The sequence below is a fragment of the Trichechus manatus genome, unplaced genomic scaffold, assembly GCF_000243295.1.
Source record: "Trichechus manatus latirostris isolate Lorelei unplaced genomic scaffold, TriManLat1.0 scaffold00006, whole genome shotgun sequence".
Taxonomy (NCBI): domain Eukaryota; kingdom Metazoa; phylum Chordata; class Mammalia; order Sirenia; family Trichechidae; genus Trichechus; species Trichechus manatus.
The window spans coordinates 19,720,327-19,734,371 of NW_004443942.1; the positions used below are offsets into that span (position 1 = coordinate 19,720,327).

Here is a 14,045-nt window from a genome sequence, read left to right on the forward strand (position 1 = left end):
GGACAGCACACACTACAGGGGAAGTCAGCACAACTGGACTAAACCCAAGCTAAGAAGTTTCCTGAATACAATCAAACACGTTGAGGGACAGAGTAGCAGGGGTGGGGGTCTGGGGACCATGCTTTCAGGGGACATCTAGGTCAATTGGCATAACAAAGCTTATTAAAACATTCTGCATCCTTCTTTGGTGAGTGGCATCTGGGGTCTTAAAAGCTTGCAAGGGGCCATCTAAGTTGCATCAATTGGTCCCAACCACATGAAGTAAAGGAGAATGAAGAACACCAAAGACGCAAGGAAAGTATTAGCCCAAGAGACAGAAAGGGCAACACAAACCAGAGACTTCGTCAGCCTGAGACCAGAAGAACTAGATGGTGCCCGGCTACCACCAATGACCGCCCTGACAGGGAACACAACAGAGAGTCCCTGATGGAGCAGGAGAAAGGTCTGGTGCAGAACTCAAATTTTAGTAAGAAGACCAGACTTAATGGTCTGACTGAGACTGGAGAAACCCCCGAAAGCATGGCCCCTGGATTCTCTGTCAGCCCAGAACTAAAAAAATTTCCGAGGCCACCTCTTCAGACAGGGATTGGACTGGACTGTGGGACGTAAAGTGATACTCGTGAGGAGTGTGCCTCTTAGCTCACGTAGATACAAGAGACTAAACGGGAATCTTCTGTCCAGAGGTGAGATGGAAGGCAGAGAAGGTTAGGGGCTGGTTGAATGGACATGGGAAATCAGGGATGGAAAGGTGGAGTGTGCTGTCACAGTATGGAGAGAGCAGTTAGGGTCACATAACAGTGTATGTATAAATTTTTGTATGGGAGACTAACTTGAAATGTAAACTTCATTTAAACTACAACAATAAAGAAAATTAAAAAATAAAAAAAATTTAGGGGTAAAATATTGGGGCCTAGTTTTTGACAATGGATTGTTAGACATGACACTGAAAGCAAAAAAAACAAAATAGATCAAATGGACTTCGTCAAAATTGAAAATTTGTGCTTCAGAGGACTTAAGAAATTTAAGAGAAAACAGAAGGGAAATGTTATATTCCTACAGAATGGGAGAAAATATTTGGTAACCATATATCAGATAAAGGTTTAATATTCAGAATATATAAAGAACTATAACTCAACAACAAAAAGACAAACAGCCCAATTAAAAAATGAGTGAAGAATTTGAATAGACATTTCTCCAGAGAAGATATACAAATGACAAATAAGCAGAAGAGAAGATGCTCAAGGTCAGTAGTCATTAGAGAAATGAAATTTAAAAAAAAAAAATCCACACATACAATGAGATACCACTTCACATGCACTAGGGTGGCTATTGTCAGAAAACTAACAAGTATTGTCAAGAATGTGGAGAAATTGGAACCCTTGTACATTGCTGGTGAGAATGTAAAATGGTGCAGCCACTTTGGTACTGAATTACCACATGACCCATAAATTTTGCTCCTAGGTATATATCCACAAGAATTGAAAGTAGCAAGTCAAATAGACACATACAGAACAGTGTCCATTACAGCATTATTCATTATAGCTAAAAGATGGAAACAGATGAATAGATAAATAAGACATGCTATATACCTACAAATAAAGATAGATAGTCCCTGACTTATAACGTATTAGAGTTACAACAAATCATACTTACAGCCATCTCTTTTTTTGGTACACCTTATCGTTAGTAATATAGTACTACGTACTACATACAATGTTGTGATAGTACATGTAATACAAAGTGCTCAATTTGCTGATGTTATCACTCTCATGCTATCCCCCAAAGACGACAAATAAAGATCGGATTTATAAAGATACTGATAATAAAAGGCAATGATAATGAAAACTAAAAAAAAAAAAAACAGGTATTCGACTTATAGCAGAAACAACTCACAACGGAGTTGTCAGAAGGGAACCCCATCATAATTCAGGGACTACTTGTATTGTTCAGCTATAAAGAGAAATGAAGTTCTGATACATGCCACCACATGGATGAACCTTGAAAATATGCTAAGTGAAGTGAGCCAGACATAAAGATCAAATATTGTATTATCCCACTTTTATGAAATACCCAGAATAGGTGGATTCATAGGGACGAAAGTTTATTAATGGTTACCAGGGATTGGGAGGAGAGTTGAATGGGGAGTATAAAAAAAAATGTTACTCAAACTTACCTAAGTTGATGTGACGTATCTTTGTCATTAGTCTTCCTAACCATATTTGATAACATACACCTGAAAGAGACTATCCAACTCAGAGAACTTTAGCTTCAATGATGTCAAATATCTTACATTCCTGTTCAGTGCTGATTTGTTTGGTAAGAAAAAGAGAATATGGCCTCTTCCCAGATTTACGTATATTTTTTATGATTCTGCTTTTCACTTTTGAATGGCACCGTATCTACTTCTGAATCTATAAAATTATCATCTTCACATAGTAACCCCTTTAATCATGAAGCAAACCATATTTAAGAGCCAGCCAGATGGTTTTCCCATTTCCTATTATGTACCTACATATGTATTTTCCATGGGAGGGGGAGGGGTCAGGGAGAAGGAAAAAAGAAAGAAAATCTATAGTGAATGTTGAATGTTAGACCTATCTAGTTATTCTAGAATCTACCATTGTTCCTTTGAAGAAATTCAGCATTTGCCTTACAAGCAGAGAATAAACATCAGCTGCTAGAGAAAGCTATTGAATTTCAAAATCCCTTTGAAATGTCACATTAACCTGTTTAACTTTCAGTCAGTTCTTTAAAGTATCAAACATTTCTTGATGACTCCCAGATCTAAAATTGCTTATGTTTCTCTGACTTAGAAGTTTGTTTCCCTCGCTAGCAAATGAACTGTGGTGAATGAATCAGCACTGTTTAGGCCTGGGAGAAGTGTATCACAGCTGGAGTCTATGTGCAATCTTTCTGCAGGTTAGTTCAATTTGTGAACATTGAAAAGGGTCAAATGTTAAATCTGGTCAATTTGGCTAAAACTACAGCACTCCAGCCTTTTATTTAACCCTCCATTAAATTTTAATCTATAAAGCTGTATTTGTTATGTAGGGTATCTTTTATTTTGAGATGTGTAGAGATCAGGCAATAATTATTAATTCATTATTTTGTTCACTCAGTAATATTTATTATCTATTTGCTAGGTACTGGAGATAAAGGAAGGAGCCTTGGTTGCACAGTGGTTAAGCGTTCGGCTGCTAACCAAAAGGTTAGCAGTTTGAACCCACAAGCCGCTCCATGGGAGAAAGATGTGGCAGTCTGCTTCCATAAAAGATTTACAGCCTTGAAAACCCTATGGGGCAGTTCTACTCTGTCCTATAGGGTCGCTGTGAGTCGGAATCAACTTGATGACAATGGGTTTGGTTTTGGTTTGGGAGTTAAAAGAGTTAAAAAAAAAAGAAAGAAAGAAAGGTATATCCCTTGTTCTTGAAGAGCCCACATTACAAGAAAGTGAGAACAGATGCGTAAAGATGAGTGTATATTTTGGGTAAATTAAAATATTCCTGACAAGAGCAAGTAACCATGACATAAATGAAGCCAGGAATAACATCTATAATGAAATATATTTAAATATATTTATTTAAAAACAACCACAGGATAATTCTTCCTTCCCTACCCCCATCATCTCACAAAAGATATTGTTGTCCTATTCAGATATTGTAGAACATTTAACTGTATAGTCCTGAAGACTAAATGTCGAAACTATAGCTCATATGCAACAGCTATTTAATAGACGCATCTTTAATGTGACTCCTTGTTGTTGTTAGATGCCGTCAAGTCGGTTCGGACTCATAGCCATCCTATGCACCACAGAATGAAACACTGCCCGGTCCTGTGCCATGCTCACAATCATTGTTATAGCCACTGTGTCAATCCATCTCATTGAGGGTCTTCCTCTTTTTTGCTGACCCTGTAATTTACTAAGCATGATGTCCTTCTCCAGGGACTGATCCCTCCTGACAACATGTCCTTCCTTCTAAGGAACATTCTGGACATACTTCTTCTAAGACAGATTTGTTCATTGACTCCCTAGATAAGCTATTTTTTGTATGCATTTCATTTTTGGAATAACAGTTTTCTTGCCATTGAATGAAAAAAAGATATTGCCCCAAATTCTTTCAAGCATCTTTTTTTTTACACAATTAAGTACTCTCTTGTGTTTTAAAATGGCATCACTTTGGAACAGATACCTCATCCTTTGAGGAAAGGGCACATTGTCAAGTTTTTTAAAAGCTATACTGGGCATCTTGAATCTTTTTTTCAGATTGAAAAAAAAGTCTCAACTTTTGCAGTTAATAAATGTTAATAAGGATTTTTTTAAAAAAACTGGCTACAATATTACAGTGTTAATTGCATTATTCACTGAAAAGAATGCAATGACTCATATTTTATGGTTTTTTTTATGCAATTTGGAGAACTTTTCAGGCACTTGAGAGAGAATGAGGGGACTCCAAACCTGATAAAATGAGTTCAGAAAGACCATTTCCTTTCTTTAATAGGATTTAAAAATTTGCAATTAAGAAGTCTAAAATAGCTTGAAATTGTGTTATAGATTCATAGTCTTTTCAACTCAATAGGACCTCTACAGGATGAGTCGATTCAACTGTTCCCAGACTTTTCACAGTTGAAGATCCCTTTTGCTATTCTTTACTACCAGCTTTTCCCCACAATGTGAACCGATACTTGTAAAACAATGTGTTTTTCTACCAAATAAAAATAAAATTAATTCATTTCTCTTTTTATATTAAAGATATATAGAATTACTAATCAGTTTGTGTTCCATGTAAAACAACTTATGTTACTATGCTGAATCAAAATAAATTCCAAGCAAAAGGTAGTTATGTGATACTTGGGTTAGCCCCCACAGAAGAACCTAAGACTAAAAACAGAACACTTAATCACATTAAGAATCCAGAGCAAGTTGGTAGGCTCTACAGGATTAGGTGTCCATTATTATTAACTGTTCATTGACAAATGTGGTCACAGCTTAGCTAAAAATTGTTTATGACTCCTTTGTAACTAAAAGGAAATTAGTATTTAATAAAGAGCAAAGGTGAAGTATGAAATGCTTGAGTTTAAGCTCCTTCACACCTCTCCCTGGAATTTCCTTCACCTCTTCTGCTGATGAAATCCTTTTCACAATCCCAGACTTAAATGTGGTGGTTATGAGGGTGCACCTTGCTGTCCTACTAGGAGAGCATACTGACCAAGAGCCCTACTGCTGCACTTTGAACTCCACCCCTGTGTTTGCATCAAGGCCATGCTGCCCATGTGCTGCTTCCCACCATGACTGAGTGAGGTGGGGATACTAAGGAAGGCCTTTCCTGAGGGATATAGGACTCCTTTATTGGCAGGCTTTAGCTCAAGGACTCACAAAGTGTTTTGCCCTGGAACTGCACAGCAGTCTAGGATTCTTCCTCCCCTACCTTCTTGACCTCTCTCCTTCATTGGGGGTCAGACTTACATCACAATCTGATGGCTCTCCCAACCTTCCCTGGCTCCTTCCCAGTTTCCTTTCACACAGGCATTTCCCTTTATAAACTCCTCACACATTTAATCCTGTCTTGACACCTGCTTCTCAGAGTACTTGGACTTACACATCAACTCGAATGCCTTTTCCAACTCCTCCAGAGTTAATTACTCAAACTTTGTGTGCTCATAACATTGTGCAAAAGAAGGAAGAGGGAAAAGGCCCTTTGTAATTTGGCTCCAGCTTATCTCCCTGGCTGCAGTACCTAGGATTCTCCCCCTTTGTGAATGCTGTCCCCTATGCCTAAAATGGTGTCCACTCTAGTTTATATACCAAGTTCTTTATTCTGCAAGACTCCGTTTGAGTCAGTCCTTTAGTAAGCCTTCCCTGACATCACCAAGCAGAGTTTAGAGAGCTTCTTCCTCTTGCATCCACACTTGCTTCTAATGATATTGGCATTGTTAAAGATGATGGGCCAGTTGTTTTGTAAAATATCCTTGAATTTGGGTTTGTCATGTTTCCTTATTAGACACAGGCTATTATGCATTTTTTTGATCAGACTGTCATACTTGTTGTATTCTTTTCATTACAACCTATCAGATTCTGTATGGTGTCTAGTTGTCCCACTAGTGGTGGTGGTTATATTTTTGATCACTTGATTGTGATGACGTCCATCAAGTTTCTCTTCTTTTTGTTCCCATTGTAATTAACAAGTATTTTGTAGGGAGTACTTTGAAACTATATAAAATCTTATTCTTTACCTCACTTTTACCTACCTATTAATTTTAGTATCTATTGAGATATCTTTCCTGGATTAATATTACTGTGATTATTGCCAAATGGTGATTTTCTAAAACCATCATTCCTTCTGTATTTAATTGATGGCTTTCTACTAATGTAAGGAAGAATTTCTCTTCTCATTTATTTATATCAATGAGGTAACAGTTTATTCCTTGGCTTATAATTTGTTACTATATCATTCTTTATTTTAATGCTCCAGTTGTACTTTATTTGGCTAGTTGGAGCCCCTTCAAGCTTACTTCTGTGTACTTTTGATGAGTTCTCATCATTCTTCCAGCATTCCCTTAGTTTCTAGTATCGTAAGATGTTCCAGGCTCATCATATTCTTTTATAGCCCTAGACCTGGAGTCAGTCATTTCTTCAAGGAACCTTGATTCATTTTAGTATTTGAAACCAAGATATGAGCACTAGGTATGTTCATTGTTACAAGAATATCACTACTCCCAAGCCTTGTAGCAGACAGCTAAGAACCACACACACTCACACACATTTACATCTATATTTATTTCTATACCTATCTATCTATAATGAAAACAATGATCTCATACTGATACTTATAATTCCAATCCAACGCCAACAGGATTTATTCCAGTTTATCTTTTTCTATATTTTTAATTCCCTTCTCCAATAACCTGGCTTGTATTATCCTCAATGTATTTATTTAATTGCTCAATTTCCCTGAATGTAGCTAATCTCCTGATACTGCTGGACCACCATGCTCTTTGCACATGTCCCTACCCTAGCGCAGACCTGCCTCCCTGCACAGGCCTGCTTCCCCAATCTGTGCATCCTACCTTTTCAGGCTGACTCATGGCTATTAGATCTATTATTAAATAATGAAGGAAGGATGCTTTTTTTTTTTTTTTTTAATGGAAAGTGATGAAAGGGAAGGCAAAGGGAAGAAATAGAGTTACTAGTATATCTTTAACACATAAAAAAAAAAAAACACTTCTTAATCTCTGTTTAAGCAGAGCAGGCCTCAGGATTATAGCCTTCTATATGAAATAACATCTACCTAAAATTTAATAACACTCTTTTGCTTTAATTGTATGTTTGTTACCTGATCTACTTCTTTCCTGTAAATATATTTTTAATTAAGGTAAATTTATATACTTTTAAATGCTGTCTCCTATGCATTTTAAAGTGTATATATAATTAACTGAGTTTTTACAAACATATATACCACATTGGGATATAGGACACTTGCTTCTCCTTAGAAGGTCCCCTTGTGCCCCCTTCAGTCAATCTCCACCTCCTCATAGGCAACTACGGTTTTGATTTCTGTCAGAATTATTTTTTTGCTTTCTTTCCTTTGTAAAAAAATTTTAAGGAAAAGAAAATGAGTTAATTAAGAAATTAAGTAAATAAGGTTACAAATCGTAAAGATGATATGTGGAGTACAGAATATCACAGAAGGTGTTGCATACGTGATGGGAGTTTGGGCACAAGGGCTTGTTCCAGGGCATCTTGCAGATATGCTCTTTTGCCTTAGAAATGTTTCTTTTGCTACAATGGAGATGGCCACCAAAGTTAGACAAGTTATTGGATACAAGCTCTGACCTTCCCTCTTTACTTCTTTCTTATGTACTTGTCTTTCAAGCATCTATTTATATATCTACTATGTGCTATGTTGGAGTCCCTGGTGGCGCAGTGGTTAAGAGTTTCGCTGCTAACCAAAAGATCAGCAGTTCTAATCCACCAGCCACTCCTTGAAAACGCTGTGAGGCAGTTCTACTCTGTCCTCTAGGGTCTCTATGAGTCAGAATTGACTCGACAGCAATGGGTTTGTTTTTTTTGGTATGTGCTATGTTGGAGCCCTGGTAGTATAGTGGTTAAGAGCTACAACTGCTAAGGTTAGCAGTTCGAATCCACCATCCCCTCCTTGGAAACCCTATGGGGCAATTCTACTCTGTCCTATAGGGTCACTATGAGTGGGAATCGACTCGACCAAAACAGGTTTTGTTTTGTTTTGTTTTTTTATGTGCTGTATGCTTCAGGGACTTTAGATAGACACTAAACACTCCCTATATCCAAAATACAGATGACACCATAACTAGATCCATGTAATTGTTTACAAATCTGGCCACAAACTCGTATTGCTCTTGTATGGACAATGGTCAAAATTTATAAATCCACTGGTTTATAAGAGGACATTTTCAGAGGCACTTGAAAGAAATGAGAGAAACGAAGAGCAAAGAGGGTGGGTATCTTATTTTATAATTTGCATGTGGTTTTTAATAAATATAGTTTTATTACAAAATTACATCTGGCATTAACAAAATAAAAGGGCCACCCATACTCTACAATTTAAGAATATTAAACACTGCATTAATCCAAGTGTGCTGAAACAATTGTTCCTCTCATGGTAAAATCCAATTAAAAAGAAAATTACTTTGGATTGAAGAGCTTTGGGTAAGAGCCCATTGTTTTTAAATGGTAATACCAACCAGTTGCCATCGAGTTGACTCTGACTCATGATGACCCCATGTGTATCAAAGTAGAACTATGCTCCATAGGGTTTACAGTGGCTGAATTTTTGGAAGTAGATCACTAGGCCTTTCTTCAAGGTGCCTCTGGGTAGACTTGAACTTTTAACCTTTTGGTTAGCAGCCAAGTGCATTAACCGTTTGTACCACCCAGAGACTCCTAAATGGTAATACACTCCTTTGATTGCTCTCGTTGTTTTTGCCTCCATATCTTTTTTATGGTCAAGCAACCAACCTAAAATGGAAAATTTACTTTGTACTGCAGTTAGAAAGCACAAAAGTGAAAAGACACAAAGATTGGAAGTAAGTCAGTGCTATTAACCAATCAACAGGTATTCACGGACTGACTGAGCACTATAAGGCAGAATCCCTGCCCCTAAGAAGCTTATGCTCTATTTTGGGAAATAAATTACACTTAAAAATTTGAATTTTGAGAGGTAGGACTTGTATATAAACATATAAACAAAAAAATCCCATATAAACATTCCTTACCATAACTATTTGGAGTCCCTGGGTAGCGCAACAGTTAAGCACTGGACCCCCAACCAAAAGGCTGGTAGTTTGAACCCACCCAGAGGCACCTTGGAAGAAAGGCCTGGCTATCTGTTTCTGAAAGGTCACAGGCTTGAAAACCCTATGGAGTGCAATTCTACTTTGCATATATAGGATTGCCATGAGTCAGAATCAACTCAGCAACAGCTAGTAACTGGCAACGGTAGCTATTAAAATATACTCCTACTAGACCACTGGTCAAGCAACCTTTAAGAATAAAGGTCACTCCCTCTCCTATATCCTATCTGAATTTGAGAAGGATAGACTGGAAAGTAGAATGAGCTCCATTTCATTTCTCCTTACAGAGAGTGGGTCAACAGTGGAAGGGCCTACTTTACTTGTAAAAGTTAATGGAATTTGAGACAGTATTTAAAACAATTAATTTAGAAACAGTCATTCATCCACACAAATAAATTAGCAAAACGAATATCTGGAATCTTCTGTCCAGGTCCTGTGCCACATCTCTGTAACAGTATCTACTTCACTGTGGTGTTAATGAGATGATGTGTGTTTAAGAGTGTTTTATAAACCATGTCACACTATCCAAGTGTAAACCCATTGCCATCGAGTTGATTCCAACTCATAGCAACCCTGTAGGACAGAGTAGAACTGCCTCATAGGGTTTCCAAGAAGCCACTGCTGGATTCAAATCACCGATCTTTTGGTCAGCAGCTGATCTATTTAACCATTGCAGCACCAAGGTTCTATCCAAGTGTAAGGGAGTATATAATCCATAAGCCATAGTACAAGACCACTTGTAGCAGTTTTGAATTTTCACATGCGCGAGCATTGGTGTATAATTAAGTATAAACTTTACACAGTTTAAGTCTAACAGAACAATATTCATCAGTCATATATAATGGCTGAATGAGATGTAACAGAAAATGTACAACCTAGCAAAATAGTCACAGGTAGCATTGAGAGATCTTAAATGAAGACAGTTCATGCATAGGAAGGCTCTAAGCCCAGAGTCTGAGTAATTGAACTGTCTGAGTTTTATAAGCTCTGCTGGGAGGTTCACTTTGCCTAGAGCCATGAAGCAAGTAACTTATTCTCTCTACCTTGGTTTTCCTCACAAAGGTATTGTTAGGAATAATGGTTACAAAGATGAAGCTAGCTTTGTAGTAGAAAATTGTGAGATAGTAGATAAGGTATTGTAATTTTTTGTGGTTTGATTTAATATTCTGTCTACATTCAATCTACTTCCTTTCTATGCAGTTTGAGCTTCAGAATCTGAACTCTTTCAGAGATGTCCCAGAGCTTAGCCTGCTCCTCTTTACAGCACAGGTGAGAAAATGCTATCTGACATTTCATCTGGGAGGAGGGAATGTTCAGGCAAAAATGGGTGATACATGAATCAATCCACATGGCTCTTTCTCTTTGGTGCTCCCATAGCAACTTAAAGCATTTTTTACATTAAAATTATAACCTACCTCTTTGCCCCAGTCTGTGAGCTCCTTGATGGAAGGGATCATGTTCCAGTCACCTGTATCAGTCTAACACCTAGGACAGGATGAGCTTAGTAGGCACTCAGTAAATATTTGTGAACCTGAATAAGAGAGGGCATTTAAGAGACAGCAAAGGTATTGTAAGATTAGTATGTCCAGGAGGCAAAAGACTGAATATAAAGCAGCCTTTTTACAGATCTGAATCAAAATGTAAAACTTTTTTCAACTAGTACGTACTACACACGTTTCTCATCCCCGAAACCTCACTTCATCCCTGCTCTTTACCACGTCTTTGAGTTCTAGTCCATCTCAGACCCTAATCTCTTCCCAAACCTCACTGTTCCTTCCCCCATGACCCCAATGCCTACTTCATCATCAAGGGTCATGGATGGAATGGGGTCGAGAGTTGTTGTTGTTATTGTTGCTAGGTGCCATTGAGTCATTTCTGACTCCTGGCGACCCTATATACAATGGAATGAAACACTGCCCCGGTCCTGTGCCATCCTCACATCCTCATGATAGTTGTTATGCTTGAGCCCATTATTGCAGCCCCTGTGTCAATCCATCTCATTGACGGTGTTCCTCTTTTTCACTGAAAAAGAGGGTAAGGGGAGGTGTGTTGAGGGAGGCAGGATGTCTGGGCATCTTGGAAACAAACAAACAAAAAAAACTGACAACTCAATGATTTTTTTTCTTATCAAAATAAAAACATTCCCAGTGTGAAAGTGGTCACATCAAAATACAAACTGATACATCAGTGGCCTTGAACTATACCATTGAAACAGGAGCTATGGGACAATCATGGCAGGATAGGTACAGAGTACATCTCCAGGACTAAGAAGATTCCAACAGGGGAATGCTGAGGGACCAAATAAAAGCACCCTATAGAACATTAAATGACCACAGAGTATACCAGTTACCAAATAACAAAGCACTCACTATGGGTTGGGCCTTTCTCTGCTTTGCCTCTTTATCCTCTCCCCCTGCCAACTTGGTGTTGTCAGATGGATCATAACAGAGGGAGAAGAGGAGCTGAAGAATATAATGTCAGAGTAGTGAAGAAGTGGTCCATGTCCTTTTTCCCACTGGCAATCTGTAGAATTCTTGGATCAGGCCAAACTAGAGAAGAGATGAACCTAAAATTGGATGAGAGATTAAATGTTGTTTTAGATGGAGATAGATTTCTAATGTTTGAAAATTACACTGTTCTGTTGTTATCCAGAAATGACTAGAAAATCTATGGCATTGGCCTGAGAGGACAGAGAACAAAGATCTGATAGAATGACTTGAGGACAGCAGTGGAAATAAAAAATAAAACTGATTTGATTGTATCCTTCTTAGTTCAGCTCTTTCGACAAACAGAAGTAAGGAAAGGCAGGGCAGTAAACAGAGTTTAAGGGAAACCAGTGAGTGTTGCTATAATTGGGTGGATTTTTTTTTCAATTTTACCCAAACTTATTTTAAAATCAGGGTTGAACTTTTAATCTCTTCATGTGTGTTTTGAGTATGTTGAAGTATTCTGCCAACAAAAAGATGTTGGGGACCCCTGTGGAAGAGAATAGGAAACATGGAACTGGAATTAGATTGCCTATTGGGATGAAGCATAGATTTTAAAAATCATCAGCACAGCAGTGGCTGAGATTACGTTATCTATCTATCTCTGGACCTCCAACAAAATACTTTCCTTCCAGTCCATAAAGATAAGACTCAACACCATTTTCTCCCTTTCCCCAAACTTGTGATACCTATTTGGTTATCACAATTATATAGAAATAGTCATATAATTTCATCTTTAGTTCACTGTTCTGAAGGTGGCTCTTTTGAAAAGTTTTGCAAATATTCTCACTTTTAAACAGATTTTGGAATTTACTTCACCCGTTTTACAAAGAGCTTGGGAACAAAAATTCGTTTTGAAGATGTTGTTTCATGTGGCAATTTGGAACCATTTTGTAGGTTAATAGGACCTCTGTAAGGCCAGACCTTGGTCTTTGAAGGAAACCCACCATGAACTCAGTTAACTTCTCTGAGCCTCAGTTTCTTCATTGGTAGAAAAGATATTTAATACTTAACAGGTTTGTTTCTTGAGAAGATCAAATGAAAGCATGTGTACCACGGCCTACAGAGCCCCCACCCTCCATGATTTGGATCCTCCCCACCTACCAACTTCATTTCACACCATTTTTCCCTTTCTCACTACCCTCCTGGTACACTAGCTTCCTTTCTCTTCCTCAAACACACCAAATGATTTTTTCCTTGCCTTCTGTCTAAAGTTGCCTCTGTTGGATATTTGGTTTCTCATAACTTTGCTTATGTCTCTCATAGATTTTTTATAATTTGTACTTATGTTTTCCATTTATGTGTTTACTTGTTTATTCTCTGTCTCCTTCCACTAGACTTCGAGATCTCTGAGAGCAAGAACTTTATAAGTCTTATTTATTGCAGTGCCCAAGGTAGCTAGTACGGTGCCTGGCACATGGTAGACATTCAGTAAATATCTATTGAATGAATGACGTGAGCTCCCTTTTTAAGAAAATCTATGGAGAGGTTAGATTGAACATTTTGAAATAATGAAAAAACAAATAAATATGGGAGAAGAAATGGCTTGGATATTTTTATATGAAGAAAGAAAAGAAGGCAGGAGAGAGGTCTTTGCAGGAGAGTCCTAAAGATCAGCGTTTGTTTAGAGAGAAAGCTTAGTTGGGACCTCTGGTTAGGGTGGACAATGACTTGGTATGTACTGACCCTGAAGGTGGCTCTTGTCATAGCGGTGGCATGATTTTGGTTGGCAGTGCATTTTCAGACCAGATGAACCATGCCAAACCAAAGGCCTGAAAACATAAAAACACTATTTGAATGATTCATTTTGTAGAGCAATTTGGAATGATTTCATAGGTTAATACCAGCATCTCTTGATATTCAGAACTAACCCACCTTCAAGCCATTATTTTTCATCTTCGAATTAATCAGAGACCCAGAAGGCATCTTGGACAAACAAGAATGACCTCCTAGATAGAAGAAGCATTACCTGGCATGGTCGTAGTTGACACAGGCCCAGGTGTGCTGGCCTCCGGGCTCATTTCTTGAGGAGACTGGGCACGTTTGGATCTGCACTTGGGCCTGGCTCCATGGACATGTCCAGAACCTCAAGATTGCTAGTTTTCTTCTGGCTCACTTTCGCATAAAACACTTTTTTTCATTTTCTGCTCCTGGTGGCAGAACTTTTGCTTTTGACTTTGAAAGTAGGTGTGTCACTTATAGGACGAGTAGAATAGACTGGAAGGACCATAG

At 38.0% G+C, this 14,045-nt stretch overlaps 1 protein-coding gene across 1 annotated transcript in view; it reads left to right on the plus strand.

Moving 5' to 3' along the window:
- Positions 1–11,008, plus strand: part of METTL15 (methyltransferase 15, mitochondrial 12S rRNA N4-cytidine) — a 276,524-nt gene extending 265,516 nt beyond the window's left edge. Inside the window, exon 6 of the mRNA XM_023737920.1 lies at positions 10,528–11,008. Coding sequence (XP_023593688.1) covers positions 10,528–10,532 — 5 coding nt within the window. The 3' untranslated portion in view covers positions 10,533–11,008. The remainder of the gene's footprint in view (positions 1–10,527) is intronic.
- The last annotated feature ends 3,037 nt before the right edge of the window (positions 11,009–14,045 follow it).